The sequence below is a fragment of the Leucopleurus acutus genome, assembly GCF_964270905.1.
Source record: "Leucopleurus acutus genome assembly, chromosome: 7".
NCBI lineage: Eukaryota > Metazoa > Chordata > Mammalia > Artiodactyla > Delphinidae > Leucopleurus > Leucopleurus acutus.
Genome location: NC_139150.1, coordinates 43,758,167 through 43,777,917, shown reverse-complemented (window position 1 = coordinate 43,777,917; position 19,751 = coordinate 43,758,167). Strand labels below are relative to the sequence as shown.

Below are 19,751 nucleotides of genomic sequence, written 5' to 3'. Positions count from 1 at the left end.
TCATTTTCCTTGGGTAGATTGAAGAATTTCCATGACTCGCCTACAAATTTGTACAGCACTGTGCAGTAACTAAGTACACATTTACTCTGGGATAATATGCATTATTGACAATGTGCTTAATTATCTCCCTAAACAATTTAAGTACTGGCTGCTTGTAATGCTGTCTCTCTCCTCAAAGGGAGCAGTAGTGCATCTCAGCAGGGGGTGGACATTCTGCTGCTGCTCCAACAAGGCTGCAGGTGCTCATAAAGGGTGGTTTAAGAATGGTTGGCCCAAGTGACAGCCCTAGCCCACTTAGGGAGTCAGAGGCAGAGCCAAGAGCAACCCCATTTCCTAGTCATCTGCCTCCTTTACAGAATCCTATCAGAAAAACAATTCGTATTAAAAGTGAATTTTTTAAAAGGAGTTTATACAAACATCTGCCACTGTTTTAACCACACCCCATGGAAGAACATCAGCCTTGTCCCAGTGATGTAGAATTAGGGAATGCTGAGAAACAAAATGGAAAGATGAGAAAACAGAAGTAGGCAGGAAAGGGACAGAAAATGAAGAGCAGAACCAAAAGGCCAGCTCCCTTGGGGGAGATCCGTGGGAGGAGAGTGTTTCCGAACACGCGGCCCAAATGACCCCTAGAACTCGTAACCTGGGCACTTTCTTTCTTCCCTTAATAGCATTTTTGATTCTAATTAATTCCATAACACACATTTATTAGGAAAATATGGAAACATACACAGACACATAAATGAGATAAATCACACATAACTACTATTAACATTTTAGCTTTTTCTTCTGATTTTTGATAAAGTTGTATCTATACAGATAGATAGATAGATAGGTTACACATGTATCTAGATATAGATTATCATCCTTTTTTCCCTAGCCTATCTTGAAAATATTTTCATATCTTTAAACACTCCTGAGAAACAAAATTTTAATGGCTGTGTACTAGCCCATCTTGTACAAATGTACCAGATTTTTTTTACCCTATTCCCAATAGATGAACTTTTAGGCTGTCTTTTGCAGGGATGTAAGTATTGGTTATTTTCATCTAGAAAGTTTGTTCTGGGAATAAATTTATGTACTCAAGCTATAGTGGGTGGTGGAAAGGTGCAGAAAGTAGAATCTAGCCCTATCACTCAAACACGTTCATTCATGTCTATATTTTCAACTTTTCCTCCACCCCAAAAGTGCTAGGTGAACAAGCTGATTAGAATTATATAGTCTGTCTGTAAATAAGGGCCAGAAGCCAAGTGCAGGGAGTCCTTATATATAAATATATGCATATGAATGAACCCATCAGAGAGTCACTCCTTTCAATTATAACTTTAAGGAACCAAACGTAAGACATATTCTTGGAAGTTTAACATATGAATTCATTAGCTCAGATGTGGCTTTTGGTTAGGTGTGGCCTGAGTCAGTGGTCTTCAAAGAGAAGTGTGCAAGACAATCCATTGGGCTGCAGAAAAATATAGAACTTGTATTCAAAATTATTTTTAGGTTATTCTCTTAAACGTTCTATTTTAGCATGCCTTTTTTTTGCGGGGGGGGGCTGCGTTGGGTCTTCGTTGCTGTGCACGGGCTTCCTCTAGTTGGGGTCAGCGGGGGCTACTCTTTATTGCAGTGCACAGGCTTCTCATTGCGGTGGCTTCTCTCGTTGTGGAGCACGGGCTCTAGGTGCGTGGGCTTCAGTAGTTGTGGCACATGGGCTCAGTAGTTGTGGCTCACGGGCTCTAGAGAGCAGGCTCAGTAGTTGTGGAGCAAGGGCTTAGTTGCTCTGCGGCATGTGGGATCTTTCCAGAACAGGGCTCAAACCCGTGTCCCCTGCATTGGCAGGTGGATTCTTAACCACTGCGCCACCAGGGAAGCCCTAGCGTGCCTTTTTCATGTATGTAAAATATTCATGCAGCAATACATATAAATAATTTACACACACACATATATGCATTGCAGGCACCTGCTAATTTTTGTTTAAACCATATTTCAAAAAACTATGGGGACTACTGCTTTTGATTGGCAGTATTATGGAGCTCGGAGAGTTATGGGGGCTAGAAACCTATAAAGTATGGCTGGAGCATCAGTTTGGTCTAATGCTTTGCCTGAGGGTGGGAGGCACTGGGAAGGCAAGTAAAGCCCCAAGTTTGGTCAAGCCTAGGGTATAGGTGATTGGACCTGTAAAGGTGGCTGAGCCAAAAAGTCGAGATCACCTGAGAAAAGCAAGCCGCTAAGGTATGCTGAATTACAATGAGGTGGGTGCTGTTTTATGGCACAGATGTGGCCTAAGAGGCCAAGGTAGAAGGACCCTAACGAGTCTAGGACAGCTGAGAAGAGACTGAGGTAGGTGAGAGCTTAGGAGCCTCCCAAGACTGCAAGTTTAACATGCCCATTAGTCTAGCATTCTAGGCAGTAACCTAGTAGGTCTTTGCAGTAATGGGACATGGGACAGATAGGTTTCAATAGGCAGTAGTAGAGGGAAGCCTGGCTAGCACGGGGTATGGACAAAGTCATAGAAGCCTAAAAATGTATTTTGAGAGAAATAGCCCAAGGCAAGTTAGGAGCACCTTGACATTAACTTTTCCCCACAGTTTTACAGAGACGCAATTCTGCCTAAACAATATATCTAAACCCTGGCTAATTCTGGCATATCTAGATACTATACGATAAAAGGCTAGTCTTGAGACACGGAGTTTCTTCTGTCTCCCTCAAACGAAAAAGAAACATACAATAAGAAACAAAAATTTAGAGAAAGCAAATTAGAGTCATTTTAGATTGTATGTATTTTTAATTACGCGACTCAAAGTTTACGTAAACCATAAAAATAAATTCTTTTCTCTGGACATTTTTAAATGTTCAGTTCCATCTCAAGTTTAAAATATCCCTTTTCCAATATAGGTTGTAAGTAAGACGTACAGAACTCCTAACGTGGTCCTAATCCACCCCTATTCAACGGTGAAGGCTACAGGTATTACTAAGAACAAAATAAAATGTCAGAGAACGTAAGTTGACCACTGAAGGTGACACTGACAGCAGGAGCCAATGTCTCCATGGGGACCGTGCATTTGTGGTGAGTTCCAGCCCTGCTGGTCTCCAAGGAAACAGTGGAAAGGTGACGCAGAGAATCACGTAGCTCTGTCCAGACAGAGTGGACGCTGTAGTCCTATTCACCCCACCCCATGAAAATGAGACAGTGAAACAAATTTTCTCAAGAAATGAAGGCTGTATCCCCATCTTGGCAAGCCATCCGCTTGCACATTCTCCTTAGCTGGGCTGTGAGCAGCTGAAAGCCAGTGGCTGCTTCTGAAGGCTTTTTTCTAAGAGTGGAAGTCTCTCTCTGAATTCTGTCTGAACTTGCCCCATGCCTCCTCAAAATATGCTCTCTCAGCTCAAGGTCTGACAAGATCAAATAACCAGAGCTATTTAAATACCCTGTTTGGGGTAAAGCTTCCAAGACAGTTAACAATCCTAGCTTGTTTACACTCTTCAAACACCACCCCTTCACTCCTCGCCGCAACATACACACACACGTATTAGAAGTCAGGAAAATTCACCTTCCTCCTTAAGCCCTCCTTACCAACCAAACGCCAACTTGACTTAAAGTCAATTTCTAGGTTTGGAATTGTTACCTTTCCTTAATCCCACAGCAGCTGCCTCTCAGTGGTCAAGCTAAATCCATTTAGCTTATGTTTGACTTGTGCATCTTCTGCGGTCGAAAAATGTTTCTAAATAACTCTTAATGCTTTAGAACTGTTAATAATGAGAAAGACTAGCGGGCATTCATGAGCTGTTATAAGACAGGGTTCCCGTTCTATGCCTTATTCATTTATGCAAACTGTTGTAAAGGTACCAAGTTCACTGTGCAACTGGGCTGGAAAAGTCCCTGGACTGGAGATTACATTGGTATGCACATTTCTGAGGCTTGGTTCTGTTTCACATTTTCATCACTGACCTGCTTAAGGGAGCAGAGAGCAAACTCATTAAGTTCCTAGATGGGAGGGATGGTCAGAACATTAGAGAACAGGATTAGAATTTCCCTAGCCCTTGCCAAATTAGCAAAACTGTCAAATATGTTCATCAGGGACAGGCAGGGAACAGGAAAGCTGCCCAAATGCAAGCCGAGTAGTAGCAACTTATTTAGGAGCAGAACTGAGAAGACTGCAGATGCAAGCACAGACTAGGAGCAGGAAGAAAACTTACCCAGTATAACGACTAGCGTTCATTGGGACCTTTGCACGCCCTTAAGATGGATTCAGATCCCCAATCAATGGACTGTAGAAGCATAAAGCCCTCCCCCAAGAATTCTAAGAATTCCAGTGAGTTTTCCTTCTCATGGCACCTCTAAATTCAGATTCCTGATTCCATTTAGTTTCCCTGGTGTGTGATTCATTTCACTGTCCTGCTCTAGTCACCCTATAGCAAACCACGTTGACCCAGACATAAAAACCATTTCCCTCCCATGAGCAAACCACGGCCTCCTGCAGAAGGGCCTGGCTATCTCCTTGGTTGTCTTGACTCTTGTTTAATCCTTCTGATTAAACTTCTATCCCAAGTAGCTTAGCAAGATATTTTCCTAAATACAGACAGTTCTCTCCTTTAGAGGAACTCTGGGACCAGCTATTAAGATAATAACATTTACACCTGCGTTATCTAACAGAAGCGAACACGACAGTCATGAGCCAACAGTGCTTCTGCCAAGGGCTGGCACATATCTTCTGTAAAGTAAATAAATACTAGATAGTAAATACTTTCTAACTCTATTGCAACCACTCCGATGCTATAACATGAACGCATTCGTACACAATATGCAAACAAAAGGGGCCTGACTGCATTTGGTCCCCGAGTGGGCCATAGTTTGCCAACTCCTCCAAGACTCAGCTTCAGAATCTTAGACTTTCGGGGAGCTTAGCAACCGTGTTATCCAACCTGCAGAAATCAGCACCCAGAAAGTAGCGTGACGCTTACGCGAGTTCACAAGACAGGTAAGCCAGGGTTAAAACTTCAACTTAGAAACAGGTAGCCCAGTTCCCAGGCCAGCCTATATCATCACTAGGCTATTTCCAGAAGGTTCTAAGGATCCCTGCTTACATGGCAGAACCTCTTCTAGAAATTCTCCACTATAACTTTGGCACATGCATTAGTCGTAGTATGTGGGAGACACAGTAGTATCGTCTTGCGGCACCTCGAGGAGGAGGACCCAAGATGAAAGTCTGACTAAAGATGCTGGTGAGGGGCTTCCCTGGTGGTGCAGTGGTTGAGAGTCCGCCTGCCGATGCAGGGGACACGGGTTCGTGCCCCGGTCCGGGAGGATGCCACATGCCGCGGAGCGGCTGGGCCCGCGCATCTGGAGCCTGTGCTCCGCAATGGGAGAGGCCACAACGGTGAGAGGCCCGCGCACCACAAAAAACAAACAAACAAAAAAAAAAGATGTGGGTGAGGCTGACTCTACCACCAAGGGGCAGACTTCTTGAAAACCAGAGTAAAGCCTAGAATAGATTAGGAAGGAAAACAAGGCACAAAGTTCAAAGGACATAATCTTATTTAGTTTAAATAAAGTTAAAGGTGACATAAATCCTCATATACCGAGAGGAATGTTTCCAAAGGAGCAATTGTTTTCCGTCTCCTTTTAGAATGAAAAGAGCAGAACTGGAGTATAGGTTAGATCACAGAAAGAACTTAATGGAGGTAACCCTGTTACTCACGAGAATTGCAGGCCAGAGGAAGTCACAGAATTGTCTTAATAATTGGATCTGGGAGTTGGCATCTTTCAGGGAGGGACAGGAGGGAGGGAAATAGACTGAGTCAGTGATTCTCAATGTCCTTTCTGTCTCATTAAATCCCCTGAAAGCTGTAGGAAAGAGCCCTTCTCTGAGCCAACAGGGACACATTGAATCATTGTATTTAATGAGAGCAGGACTGTTTCTTTAAGAGGGTGGTGAAGTGCAGAACACAAAGTGGATACTGTATTGGAAAAAAATAATTGTCCAGATTTCAAAGGAGCTTCCCAAACGACACTCCCTCACATTGGCAGGCATTTGGGGTAACTCATGAAAAACCCACCACGCGTGGTTGGAAGCTTGCAGCCCCTTCCAAATGTGTGTGTGGACGTGCTTGACGCCTTTACCTCGGTAGTGGCCAGGAGTTTCTTCCCGTAGGTCATTCTTGATCAGCAATTTGAAGACCCCGTAGCTTGGGCCTATTCCTCCTTGAAAGTCAGGGCCAAGTTTTTATGAGAACTCTTATTTTACTAGCTTTGAGAAAGATAAATCCTAGCGTACATCTCGTTACTAATTAAAAATGGTACAATCTATTCAAATATCATTTCTCGACAGTATATTTCACGAAACTATCCCACAAGTATTTGTCTCAAGCCGCAACTTTTCCAAAGCTTGGTTTTTCAAATGATGAACTCTTGACGATGATTATTTTTTATTATTATAATTCTTTTCCAGATGATCCAGGAACCTGCACATCGTGCGCTATGGGGTATTACATGTAAGTCTGGTGTTTTTGGGTTTTTTTTCATGGCACTAACTCTTTCTGCAGTTTAAGCATTACTGGCTTAATCCTAAATCCAGTGATTAAAGCAAAGAGACCCTGCAGCCTGAAGCAACTCTCCCCTGTCAGGCTATTAATGAACAATTCCTGCATTTAGCAATAAGAGTGCAGCTGTTTTCTTGCCTTGAAAGGAGGTCCTCTCCTTCTTGGTCCTGGAAGTCACCCAGCCTGACACTGGTGTCTAGGAATCTTGCCATGGGTTACCAAGATTCAGACCTTGCTGTTTATGGACAGATTTTAATAACATACCTGACCCCAAGCAAGCTGTTTCCAAATGTCTGCACGGAGACCTCATCCTTAAAGGGAGTCAGACAGTCCAGGATGAAGCCAGGTGTTTCGTTAGTTCTTTTTTTATTATTATTTTTATTTATTTATTTTTTTTTGGCTGCGTTGGGTCTTTGTTGCTGCGCACGGGCTTTCTCTAGTTGCAGCGAGTGGGGGCTACTCTTCGATGCGGTGTGCGGGCTTCTCATAGCAGCGGCTTCTCTTGTTGCGGAGCATGGGCTCTAAGCTCTCGGGCTCAGTAGTTGTGGCACGCAGGCTCAGTAGTTGTGGTACATGGTGTTAGTTGCTCCGCGGCATGTGGGATCTTCCCGGACCAGGGCTCAAACCCGTGTCCCCTGCATTGGCAGGGGGATTCTTAACCACTGCACCACCAGGGAAGTCCGTTTCGTTAGTTCTTAATCCTCCCATGGGTAATGAGAGACACAGACCACTAGGTTAAGTGAAATGCAGATAACCATCACCCCCAAAGTTCTCTGTTAAAAATCTACAAATCAAAGATGGTATGTCTCGGGCTTCCCTGGTGGCGCAGTGGTTGAGGGTCCACCTGCTGATGCGGGGGACGTGGATTCGTGCCCCGGTCCGGGAAGATCCCACGTGCCGCGGAGCAACTGGGCCCGTGAGCCACAACTACTGAGCCTGCGCGTCCGGAGCCTGTGCTCCGCAACCAGAGAGGCCGCTACAGTGAGAGGTCCGCGCACCGCGATGAAGAGTGGCCCCCGCTCGCCGCAACTAGAGAAAGCCCACGGGCAGAAACGAAGACTCAATGCAGCCAAAAATTAATTAATTAATTATTTAATTAATTAATTTTTTTAAAAAAAGACTATCTATAACTTCAAAAGAAATGATGTGTAGATACATACAAGGAGAATAAATTATGGTGGTAAAGAGAAATATGTCAACACAGCTCATGGAAGAAACTCCATCTTCTCCCCCCAGGTTCAAACACCAGTGTTATAAAACCTGTCCTGAGAAGACCTACAGGGAAGAATCTGAATGCAAAGCATGTGATACCAACTGTGGCAACTGCGACCAGGATGAATGCTACTGGTGTGAAGAGGGCTTCTTCCTCATGGGTAAGCTCAAAAATGGCATTGTACAAAGTGACAGAAGGCTCCAGGGCTCCACCCAGAAATGGGAGAGCTCCTCTGATCAATTTTAGAGTCCTCCTGTGCCTCTTGTCCAAGGAGGAATTTTAATTTTGTTTGAAAATAAACATTAGCCAGGACTCCTTCTTTCTGCTTTTATTATTGAAGCATAGCTCCTATTTCAGTAATTAATCTCAAGTGTCTCTAAGCTGATGGAAAGGAGAGTGAATGGAGGGGAGGGAGAGGTGCTCAAGAGAAATGCTTTGGAGTTGAAGTCACCTGGAATATTTAGAACATAACTCTTCCCTTGACACTTCATCCGCGCTATATATTCCTTGCACTGTAAAAGTTAAATAAGATCTTTTGTCTTCGATTTTGGTCAATTCATTGACTTTGATGGAAATGAATAGTTAGGAAAGGTAAATACTGTGAGCCTTCCAGTTGAAGAGAATAGTCCAGGTTCTTGAATGTTTGTGGGAGAGAGAGTGGCGCAGACAGCCCACAGCGACCTTCAGAGATTCTGTACGTAGAGATCATTTTATTTGCAGTCTTTCAAGGCCTTGAGGACATGAAAGCTTTTATTCTATGCTCCTAGCCCTTTGAGCTGATAGCCAACTTGAATTTTCAGTCCTCTTTCGGAGGACTTAAAGCGTTGGATTTATTAAGACACGATTCTTGGTTGAAATAAGCAGATGCCATCATGGTTTCTTTAAAAACTAAAACATGTTCCTCGGCCTCCCTTCGGCCTGTTTAGAACTCGGCCCTGCGTAGAGCACCAGGCTCGGCCAGCCAGGGTCGCACTTCATGCCTCCGTTCTGTGTCCTCATGTAGGCGGCAGCTGCGTGAGGAACTGTGGCCCTGGCTTCTACGGTGACCCAGAGATGGGAGAATGTGAGCCCTGCCACCGAGCCTGCAAAACCTGCACCGGTGTTGACCGCAACCAGTGTAGCAGCTGCGGAGAAGGGTTGCAGCTGCTGCATGGGACGTGTGTGCATCTGGCCCAGACCCAGGTGGAAGGCAGATTCTGGAATGGTATGGACCTCCCAAGAGAGATTGCAGGTGTCTAGCTGACTCCTTTGCCGCCCCCCCCCACCCCCAAACCCTTGCTTTCAGGATACCCAAGAGATGAAGGTTGCCAGTAAAAGAAAAGCCTGGAGTCCCAGAGCCCCTGTGATGCTCATTGCGGGAGAGGATAAGAGGCTATGGCTGGCATCTGGCAAGGAGGGAAAACCCAAAGGGCCACCGATGAGTGATCTGACCATTTGCGTTTCCACCTGGGTGGAGTAGACCGCAGAGCACGTAAAGAGCGTCAGAGAGAGAAATGACTACCATTTTCTCAAAGATTTCAGAATAGCTTCTATCACATTCACTTATCTCTTTATTAGAAAAGAGATAAAAGAAAACTACCAGTGGGATAGCTTGTCCAGTTAGACAAGGAAGAATCACTCTAAATTATGGGAACTTCAGCTGAAATGACTGCTCTTTCTGGCTGGATTATTAGACCTTGCCATCATTCAAGCTTACCTTTCAAAAGTTGCCCCTCTAGTTGCAGATGGGGCAAGTGGGGGGCATGAGAAGGAGCGGGAGGGAGGAAAAGTGTGGGAGCTTGGAATCTAACAGTAAAGGCCTGTGTGTATTCGTTCCCACCTGAGTCCTCAGAATTGGCCTCCAGACCCTGAAGCCTTGGTCGCAGGCTTCCTGGCAAGGTATGACAACCTTGCAGTGACCTCTCCGTGCCTGAGGTGGTTAAAAAACAAAATCCTCCTCCTGCTGGAAAAATCTGACTCACATTCTATGCAGAGAGGTTCAGGAAAACAAGAGATGCTCTCCGTTTTGATCTCGAGGCGAGGATTTGTTTAAAAAGGTCATTCCAGTACAGAAGCAACAGCAGCTGAAAGCAGGTCTGCTTGGGATGCTTCTTCTAAGAGCTGGAGGGAAGGACAGATCTGGGGCAAGAGAGAAAAGCCTCTTGCTGGGTTTCAGAGGAAGGATGTCCACAGCTGCTGTCTACTTCGACAGTGTCGCATATGTGACTTAAAGGAAGAGCGGCTCGGAGACCATCACAAACCCAGCAGCCAAAGGCCACGGAGAGCACTGGCCGATTTCAGAGACACGGCTAGGAAGAAAATCATTCACTCCAGACCAGGATCTCTTCCGTGAATTAAAGCTGAACCGAAAGGCTGAAAACGAGTTTGTCTGGCATTCAGGCATTTAAGAGGCAGTGCAAGCCAAGAGAAAAACAGTCTGGTGGTGTGTTTCTAGCTCAGAACATCTGTATTTTATCTGGTGTCCAGATGATGAAAAGGTCCGGGGAGCCAAGAGTCAGAGCAGATTGATTCCCCAAATGATTACACGTCCCTTTCAACTGGACTACGCGCTTCGCAAGCAGAAATCAGGCCTTGATTGCCCGCCCCCCTCTGTCGAAGCATCCCACCTACCCCTCTGCGTGTTCTACCACCGAAACGTAACGTTTCTGAAGAGAGGAAGGAATGAGTCCACTTGGGGATTTAGTATGAAGGGATTCAGGAAGCAGATGAGAATGTTTCTCACGGCTGGACGAAAGCAACAAACTCAATGACATGGCTGCACTCTCCCACATCTGTGATCTGGGAAATAAGACATGCAGACTATGAACAACGAGAAAAACTTAGCTGAGCAAGGTAAGACCAGAGCTCAGCTTCCCCAGCATAGCTTAGGTACCACCGAAATGGACAGTAAATGAGAAATGTACTCCACAAGGCCCTGAGAGTATTTGAGCCAATGCCTACATTTTTCTCCTGACTTCGTTTCCTTAAAAAACAGGGTTGAGGTTGTAATAGGAGAGCAGAGGGTTCCAGAGAACAAGCACTAATTAACCGCACCTCTAAGATGATGGAAAGCAGATTGCAGTCATCCTGGGTCAACTCAGAGGGCGCCCAGACAAATCAGAGTGTTTATGAGAGAACGGAGCTACCTAGGTGGTACCAGCGAAGTGTTGTGTTTGTTTTTGTTGTTTTAAACACAGATTCAGATCCAGGTAGGGCAGAGCAGATGGGACAAACCTTAGCCCATTTCTTCACCCACACGACTGCCAGCGGAAACAATAAGCTCATGCTTGCATCTGAAGACTGTGACCACGCCCACTGTCTATGTCAGCATGTGTCGGGGAAATGCCCTTGAAATAAAAATCCAGCTAGAGTCCACTGAACTCCTCTTTTAATAAGGTGGCTACTCATGGTGAGAGTGGTGAGGTTGACGGGTCATCACCCTTTGTCAATTACCAGCTGAGCCTGGGAATGCCTCCTATCCTTGTCCGAGGATGGAGATTTTCCTACACCTCATACCACAGCTGACAAATCCTCCGGCCAAGACCAAGTAATCTCCAGAGATTCTTCCTGCCACCTAAAAGTCACTGCACAAAAGTATAGATCGGGCTTCCCTGGTGGCGCAGTGGTTGAGAGTCCACCTGCCGAGGCAGGGGACACGGGTTCGTGCCCCGGTCCGGGAAGATCCCACATGCCACGGAGCGGCTGGGCCCGTGAGCCATGGCCGCTGAGCCTGCGCGTCCGGAGCCTGTGCTCCGCAACGGGAGAGGCCACAACAGTGAGAGGCCCGCGTACCACCAAAAAAAAAAAAAGTATAGATCATCCCCAGATTCCCTGTCCTGGTCACTAACTAATATATTGTGAAGATTACTTAGGCCAATGTCCCTGCGTGGCAATAATAGAACCAATGTTAAACAGGCTGCTGCCAATGGCATCAGCAGTGACTCAGGCAACACGCAGAGCCACCGTTGGTGAAAATGTTCAGGGGTGGCAGGCCACGGGCTTTGAAAGAAGATGGTGGCTTCAGCTGGTTTCCTGAAACCATTGTTGGGAATGGAAACAGTGTACCCTATTACTGTTAAATCATTTGGGTTTTCTTAAGTGGTTTTCTCCCTGGTAGTGCTGGAAAGTCTTCGGAATAATTCCTGCACATTTCCCCTACCCACCTATTTCCCTCATTAAAACCATGTTTGTAGCAGGCTCTAATTACATATTCTGATGGGTAGTCTAATCTACAAAGCACAGACATGGTAAATTAACTTTTTATCTTTGACCACATCCTAACAATTTATCACTAGCCTGTCTTTCGATCTTAATTCCTATGCTCTGAGAAAGACTGAAATCCCAGAGTCAGTTACAAACACCGGAAGCCACTCATGCGTGAAAAAAAATTCTCAATAGTGGGGAGATATGTTGCTTCATAGTAACTGAACTTTAGAGAATTTTAAAGAAACCATGAGAATCTGGTTTTTTTAGAAGGACTTTGTAGATGTGTACAGTTGCCTCACTTAACTTACAAATGAGAACATGATTTTTACTTAATTAACCAATCACAACTCAGAGTGCAGAAAATACATGTTTCTGGGTAGCTAAGTAAACTTTTGGCCTAGTGGTATGAAGGAACCACATGTATCTCCTTACACTGAGTATTAAACATCCAGGAATTTTATGAGTGGACCATTAAACCATTGCAACTTAAAATCAGCTATGGTGGGAATATTTACACCACAGCAATTGGTAAACAGGATGACTCAAGTTTTTGTTGTTGGTTCGTGTTCCAAACAGCCATGTTACCAGTACATCACTGCTTTGACCTCTACCAAACTATTTTAAATCAAAGTGAATTACTAAAACATCTCTCTAGTGAACGTAGGCTTTAGAATTCGGCATACCTGAATTCAGATCCTGGCTCTGTTCTTTATCTCCATAACCTGGAGCAAGATATTCATCCTCTCTGAGCCTCAGTTTCCTCACCTATAAAATGAGAACATGAAACTGCCTCATACAAGGTCCTTTGGAGAATTGAACGAAAGAATACATATAAAGCCTGCAGCACCTATGGTGCAATAAAAGTTAATCTATTCTCTAACCCTTTAACCTAATCCAGTTTTAACCCATGAAACACTAGTTCACTTTCAAAACTGCCTCCTTGAGCTCATGAAAGAAAGCAATTTGGGGCCCTAAGGAATAATACAGGTCTGGGAAAAATAGTCCCAGAAAGAAGGGCAAATGATGGTCACTTGGGATGCCTAATAGCCAAGTTGAGTCCTGACTTAACCAAGAATGTGTACAAAGATGATAACAGCAGTTTTACTTATGATAACAAAAAAAAGGAGAGAGCAATCTAAAAACGTAACAAGAAAAAAATTAAGGAAATTATGGTTCATGCAAATACACAAACCATTAAAAATGTTTACAAAGAATCTTCATGGCAAGAGAAAATGCCTATAAGATGTATAATATTAAATGAAAAATGTAGGGTTTGTATTATATATGCAGAAGATGTAAATGATTCCATATATATGCACATATGTAATGATACTCACACATTCACTATAAAGATGGGAAATCTATATGCCAAAGTATACACGGTAGACATTTCTGGGTGGTAAGATCATGGGCAAACTTTATGTTCTTCTTTATCTTGTTTGCATTAAAAAAATAAAACACTTTATTTTTTTTAATAAAAAAAGAACCTGTGCCCACTGCAAGCCCATCTTTGGTGAAGAGCCCGCTGCAGGAGCGACGAAGGTGGAAGTTTCAAATCAAAAGAGGTAACAGGGAAATAGGGAGGAGAAGACAATCAAATATGAGGAGAGTCTCTGATGTAGAAACCAACCCGAGAAGCCGGGCAGTGAGGAACAAGCAGGCATGCGGAAGTCATGAGAGAAACAGAGACAGGAGGAAAACACAACACAAAATATAAGTGGGCGCCCAAAGGGAAAGACTGGGAGGAATTGCATCAGTGGAGACTTCTAGAACATACAAGGACATTCCTGAGGTGCTAAGTGCTTATGCTTGGGAGAGGCTATCAAGAAAATCCTCTGTCCTTGCAAATCTTTAAGAAAAGCACCATTTGCCTTCCCAGTCACTGCAGCCTTGTTTGAAATAGCAAAGATTGGAAAAAACTAAATGGCTACCAATAAGAGTAGAAAAATGAAGCATGACACATCCACACGATGGAATACTATGGAGCCATCAAAAAGAATGAGGACGTTCTTTATGTACTGATAAAGAATGGTCTCCAGAATACTGAGTTACAAAAAAAAAAAAAAAAAAAAAGGCAACATGATAAACATTGTGAACAGATAAAGTTTGTATAAAAAGGTTGGAGGGGGATGGGGAGAGAGGGAAGAGACTTCACGGTATGTGCCTTTTCTGCATTTTGAACCATGTGAGTATTGCTTATTTGATTTTAAAAATTTTAAATAAGAACCCCTGTTTTATAGGATTGAGTTATAGTCATTTTTGAAGGATGGACACTACATTTTCTTGGTCAAGGTGATCTTTTTTTTTTTGAGGTGGGGGAGGTCTTGTTCAGTCTAGAATTTCTGGAGTAGCAAAAAGAGAAACTATGATCAAGGTCAAATTTTACTTGTTGACATTAAGTCTCTAATCTTTCATGATAGAAGAGCTCTGGCTGGAGATGACTTTATCCATTTTTTGACACCTGATTGCTAACCGTGTGTGCAGAGTACCCTCTAGTGGAGGAATGAGGACATTACAGAATTTTATACCAAGTATATTGGAGTAAAATATCCAACTGCCAGAATGTGAGATACGTATGTGTAATTACAAATGCGTGTATATGTGTAAATATATACATTATATATTTTTAAATATGATAAAATTAATGAGAACTTTTATCTTTTTTTTTTTTTTTTTTTTTTTTTGCGGTACGCGGGCCTCTCACTGCTGTGGACTCTCGCGTTGCAGAGCACAGGCTCCGGACGCGCAGGCTCAGCGGGCCCAGCCGCTCCGTGGCATGTGGGATCCTCCCGGGCCGGGGCACGAACCCGCGTCCCCCGCATCGGCAGGCGGACTCCCAACCACTGCGCCACCAGGGAAGCCCTATCTTTTTAAATATAACATTTTAGCATAAAAATGATAAAAGTCAAAACAAAATCAACCCATGGCCTTGATATATAATAACGATTTTCCAGGCGCTCAAGAGATAATGAATATTATTTTGTTATTATTTTTTGAATAACTGCTCTCAGAAAGTAAGCATCTTTTCCCCCAGCTTAAATGAGATATAATTGACATACAATATTGTGTAGGTTTACATACAATATTGTGTAGATATAATTGACATACAATATTGTGTGTAACATGATGATTTGATATATGTGTACACTGCAACGCGACTACCCCAGTAAGGTCAGTGAGCGCATTCATCATCAGCGCCTTCGTGAAATCTTGGGACTAGCATTGCTCTGCACTGGCTAACTGAACTCTTAACAAATCCCCCAGGGAGAGTACATCAGTCAGTGGTCTACTGGAAAACCAGTACAAAATTTTCTCTCCAAACTAGGAAACAGCTTCCACGCAGAACGGCAGGACCGACAGTCATTTATATCCATGTATCCATAGCTATCTACCTTCCTACCTACCTACCTAGTTTTCTCTGTAGCAAGGCTCAGCAGTTTATTAACCATGAGTGCCATCAGAGAAACCAAGCAATGCCTCCTGGTGCCACTCCAAGTATGGAACGAAAGAGAACAGGAAATAAAACAGAAGCCTGAGAATGGGGGTGGAATGGTAACAGATGAGGAAATCGGGAGAGAGGAGAAAGGAAGGAGGAGGATCCACCATTTACTGAGCCACTCCGTGCACGCTTTACATGTTAACTCACTCTGGCTTCACAGGAGTCCTGTAAGGGAAGAATCATTTGCTCTCATTTTAGAGACGTGGAAATTAGGACTCTGAGAGTTTAATTACTGTATCCATGGTTACCCTACCGGAAGCAGCACAGCTGGGATATGAAGGCAGGTGTGACTAGAGACTGACTCTTGGGAGGAGAAGGAAGGAAATGAAAGGCAAGAGAATAGGAAGGAAGGAAGGAAGGAAAGAAGGGAGAGAGGGAGGGGAGGGAGGAAGGAAGGAAGGGAAGGAGGGAGGGAGGGAGGATGGAGGGAGGGAGGGGGGAGGGAGGAAGGAAGGAAGGAGGGGAGGGAGGGAGGGAGGGAGGGAGGGAAGGGAGGGAGGAAGGAGGGAGGGAGGGAGGGAGGGAGGAAGGAAGGAAGGAATGGAGGAAGGAGGGAGGGAGGGGAGGAAGGAGGAAGGAAGGAAGGATGGAGGGAGGGAGGGAGGGAGGAAGGAAGAAAGGAAGGATGGAGGGAGGGAGTGAGGGAGGGAGGAAGGAAGAAAGAAAGGATGGAGGGAGGGGGGGAGGAAGGAACGAAGGAGGGAGGGAGGGAGGGGGGAGGGAGGGAGGGAAGAAGGAAGGAAGAATGGAGGGAGGGAGGGAGGAAGGAAGGAAGTAGGGAGGGAGGGAGGGGAGGGAGGGAGGGAGGAAGGAAGGAAGGAAGGATGGAGAGAGGGAGGGAGGGAGGAGGAAGGAGGGAGGGAGGGAGGGAGGGAGGGAGGAAGGAAGGAAGGATGGAGGGAGGGAGGGAGGGAGGGAAGGGGAATGGTAGGATGCCAACAATAACAACTAACTGAACTTCAGGGTCATTCATATGACACGTTCTGAGCTAGAACTTCTTTTTCTAATTTTCCCCCGTGTGAGTCATGCTGATTCCTAGGCAATTACTGAAATTTAGTCAAGATCTCTATGTATATTGATTGGGTGATATTATTGAGGCTGTTATGTATGTCTGCACAACTGCCCAGTGGAGTTGCTGCCTTCCTGGAAAAGCCTGCCCAGCAAATGGTCGTGCCGGAAGAGAGGGGAAACAGCTCGCATGTTTCCCAGCTTAATGGCATATTAACCTGGAATGGCCTGCCCACCACCTGACCAGCCAGAAAGCTCTCGGGTGCCTCTGCTATATTGATGTTTAACATTGGGCACAAATTTAAGAGGAGATCAATTTAGGCTGCATCCCACAGTGGCTACTCTGAAGAACACAGAGACCCAAACATTGACCAACTGTGAAATCTGGTTCCAAAGAACAACATCAAAAAAGCACAGTGAATTCTCAGTTATCATCTTGGAGTGAAGAGAAGTGGTCATCTAAGAATGCTGGGGAAATAAGTGATTACTTTTGACGCAAAAACTCCTGCATGCGTACACACAACCACACATTCCCTTACCCCACACATTTTTTAAATATGAAAGAAGTAAAATTTGTTAATTCAAATATCCCCTTAGTATTTAAGGCTATCCTGTCTTAATAGGATAGTCTGCAAAGAAAGTCTTGATAATCAATTGTCAATGACAGAGTAAGAAAAAAATAAAATAAATGAAGTCCACATGGTAGGCAGTGGGTGGTGCAAAGATTTAGCCAATGTCAACCTGAAGGGATTCTATTTGGGGTGAAAAGGGAAATGAGATTACCTGTGAGATCTTTTCCAACACTGCAGGGCTCTGAGCCTGTTCAAAAGAGACAGACTTCTTGTTTCTTTCCCTACACAGACCTCTTGGGAAGATACCAGCCTTGTCATTCTTCTTGCAAAACCTGCCATGGATCTGCAACCCTGTGCACTTCGTGTCCAAAAGGTGAGTGTTGCGTGCGACAGAAGGAAGCAGTGGCAAAACCAATTTGCTGTAACTCATGTACATCAGCATCTCTGTGTAAGGGGTTTGCAGGACTTGAACTAGTCCCATCACATGTTGCTATCACAGTAGCTACGCTGGAGAAACACAGGGACCTAAACACTGACCTATAATAAAAACTGGCTTTCAAGGGACCAGAACAAAAAAGAAAAGAAATGTTTCTTTTCCAAAAGCACGATGAAGTTAGTGATTGATTTGGCCACAGAGTTTGTTAGGGTCTCTGGGTGTCTGACCTTTCTAGAGGTTCCATTGTCCTTTTAAAGTGCATTAGCTGAAACAAGAGAATTAAGGTGGAGAATCTAGGTGGGGATAGAGAGTCTACCTGCTATTTTTCTTCATTTTTGGTACTGAATATAGGGGAGGAAAAAGAAAAGCACAACATAACAGCTCAACAAATTAATTGCTTCATCATCTATAAAAACACATCAGAAACAAGTTCCCTGAATTAGGGGGACAGTTTATTAACATGGTACGTTAGGAATTAAGAATTTAAGAATCACTATTCAAGTGATCATTATGTTGAAATGTGCAATGTTAATAGTGAGATGAGACGCAAAAACAACAGAACTTAAAATGACAGGTATGCCATGATCCTACTCCTACAGTATATAGAAGTCAACACACAAAAATTGATGGAGTTTTCTTGGAATTTTGGAGTTCAGGGTGATTTTTAAATTGCTTTCTTTAAAAATAATGTTATCTTATTTTTTTCCATTAAAACTAAATAGATGGACTGTCCGTTAAAGGTGGAGTTGGGTGGAAGGGTTGCTGCTATGTTGGTGTCCTAACAGGATAGGCTTTGGGAAGCAGAACAGACTCCATCAAGATGTGCGTGTATAACTGCCTCACACCAGGAAGGTCTTAATCGACAAAGTTCTTAAGACAAAGGTCTCAATAGATGGACCACCTGGGCAATGGGAAGCCCCATGGTGACCCGTAGCAGTATCAATAGGAAAGTCAAAGAAACAAGCCTGTGTTCAATTTCCTTTCTAGAGCTTTAACTCATCTTGGAGGACTTAGCGTCACTAATAGATATTTTGGTAATCCTGATATAAGTGTTCCCGATACTCAGGTCTTTGGAGCAGTTAAAAAAGCCGTCAGGGGCTTCCCTGGTGGCTCAGTGGTTGGGAGTCCGCCTGCCGATGCAGGGGACACGGGTTCATGCCCCGGTCCGGGAGGATCCCACATGCCGCGGAGCGGCTGGGCCCGTGAGCCATGGCCGCTGAGCCTGCGCGTCCGGAGCCCGTGCTCCGCAACGGGAGAGGCCACAATAGTGAGAGGCCCGGGTACAGCAAAAAAAAAAAAAAAAAAAAAAAAAAGCTGTCAGGAACGTCAGTTCTCTGCGTGGATGCGTGTGCTGTTAGATTAAACACACGATGACCGTCTGACCGGCCTTCTTCCCTGGGTTTCTAGGCACATATCTGTTGGCTCAGACCTGCGTCCCATCCTGTCCCCAAGGCATGTGGCCCTCAGTGAGAAGCGGCAGCTGTGAGAACTGTACAGAGGACTGTGCCTCTTGCTCTGGAGCCAATCTTTGCAAAGAGTGCCAAACGCAGCCAGACCACTCCCTCCTCCTCCATCAAGGCAGGTGCTTAACCAGGTGCCCTGAGTAAGTTTTCCACTTCCTTTCACTTGCTACTTGTGTTCGTTCTCCTGCAGTACTTTGGGGGCAATTCCTTCCCCCTCACCAAAGACCTCTTCTCTTCCTTGGTTAGAACACCTACATCCGCCTCCCTTCTCAACTGTCTGACATCACTGTCAGCCACAGCAGCCAAAGCTTCCATAAGGCCAGATGCACGCTTCTCCCTTGTGACCATGAGATGTATATATTTTTACCTTTATGAAAATATGTTTATTTTTTACCTTGTAATTATGATCAAACAGTTGTCAGGTTTTTTTTTTTTTTCCATCACAAAAGTGAGGCTGTGATAGGCTGTGGAACACACGGACCTCTTCTACATGTAAGAGACACGGGTTCGAGCCCTGGTCTGGGAAGATCCCACCTGCCGCGGAGCAACTGGGCCTGTGAGCCACAGCTACTGAGCCTGTGCGTCTGGAGCCTGTGCTCCGCAACAAGAGAGGCCGCGATAGTGAGAGGCCCGCGCACCGCGATGAAGAGTGGCCCCCGCTCGCCGCAACTAGAGAAAGCCCTCGCACAGAAACGAAGACCCAACACAGCCATAAATAAATAAATAATTTTTTTTTTTTAAAAAGCATCCAATCTAGTGTAGAAGCCAAATGTATCCAATTCAATTCTACAGATACATGTTTAGTACCTACTGGGTGTAAGAATTGTTATTGGAAGCTAAG

The 19,751-nt window shown here is 44.6% G+C and overlaps 1 protein-coding gene across 3 annotated transcripts in view; it reads left to right on the top strand.

Annotated features, from left to right (window-relative positions):
• The window catches only part of PCSK5 (proprotein convertase subtilisin/kexin type 5), a 452,417-nt gene that overhangs the window by 399,785 nt on the left and 32,881 nt on the right, over positions 1-19,751 (top strand). For 2 of the 3 annotated variants that reach the window (XM_082843248.1, XM_082843246.1), the window contains 6 exons: positions 6,444-6,486; positions 7,771-7,907; positions 8,751-8,951; positions 13,417-13,497; positions 17,301-17,384; positions 18,855-19,050. In XM_082843248.1, coding sequence (XP_082699374.1) covers positions 6,444-6,486; positions 7,771-7,907; positions 8,751-8,951; positions 13,417-13,497; positions 17,301-17,384; positions 18,855-19,050 — 742 coding nt within the window. The remainder of the gene's footprint in view (positions 1-6,443; positions 6,487-7,770; positions 7,908-8,750; positions 8,952-13,416; positions 13,498-17,300; positions 17,385-18,854; positions 19,051-19,751) is intronic. The other variant, XM_082843247.1, reaches the window with a different exon arrangement.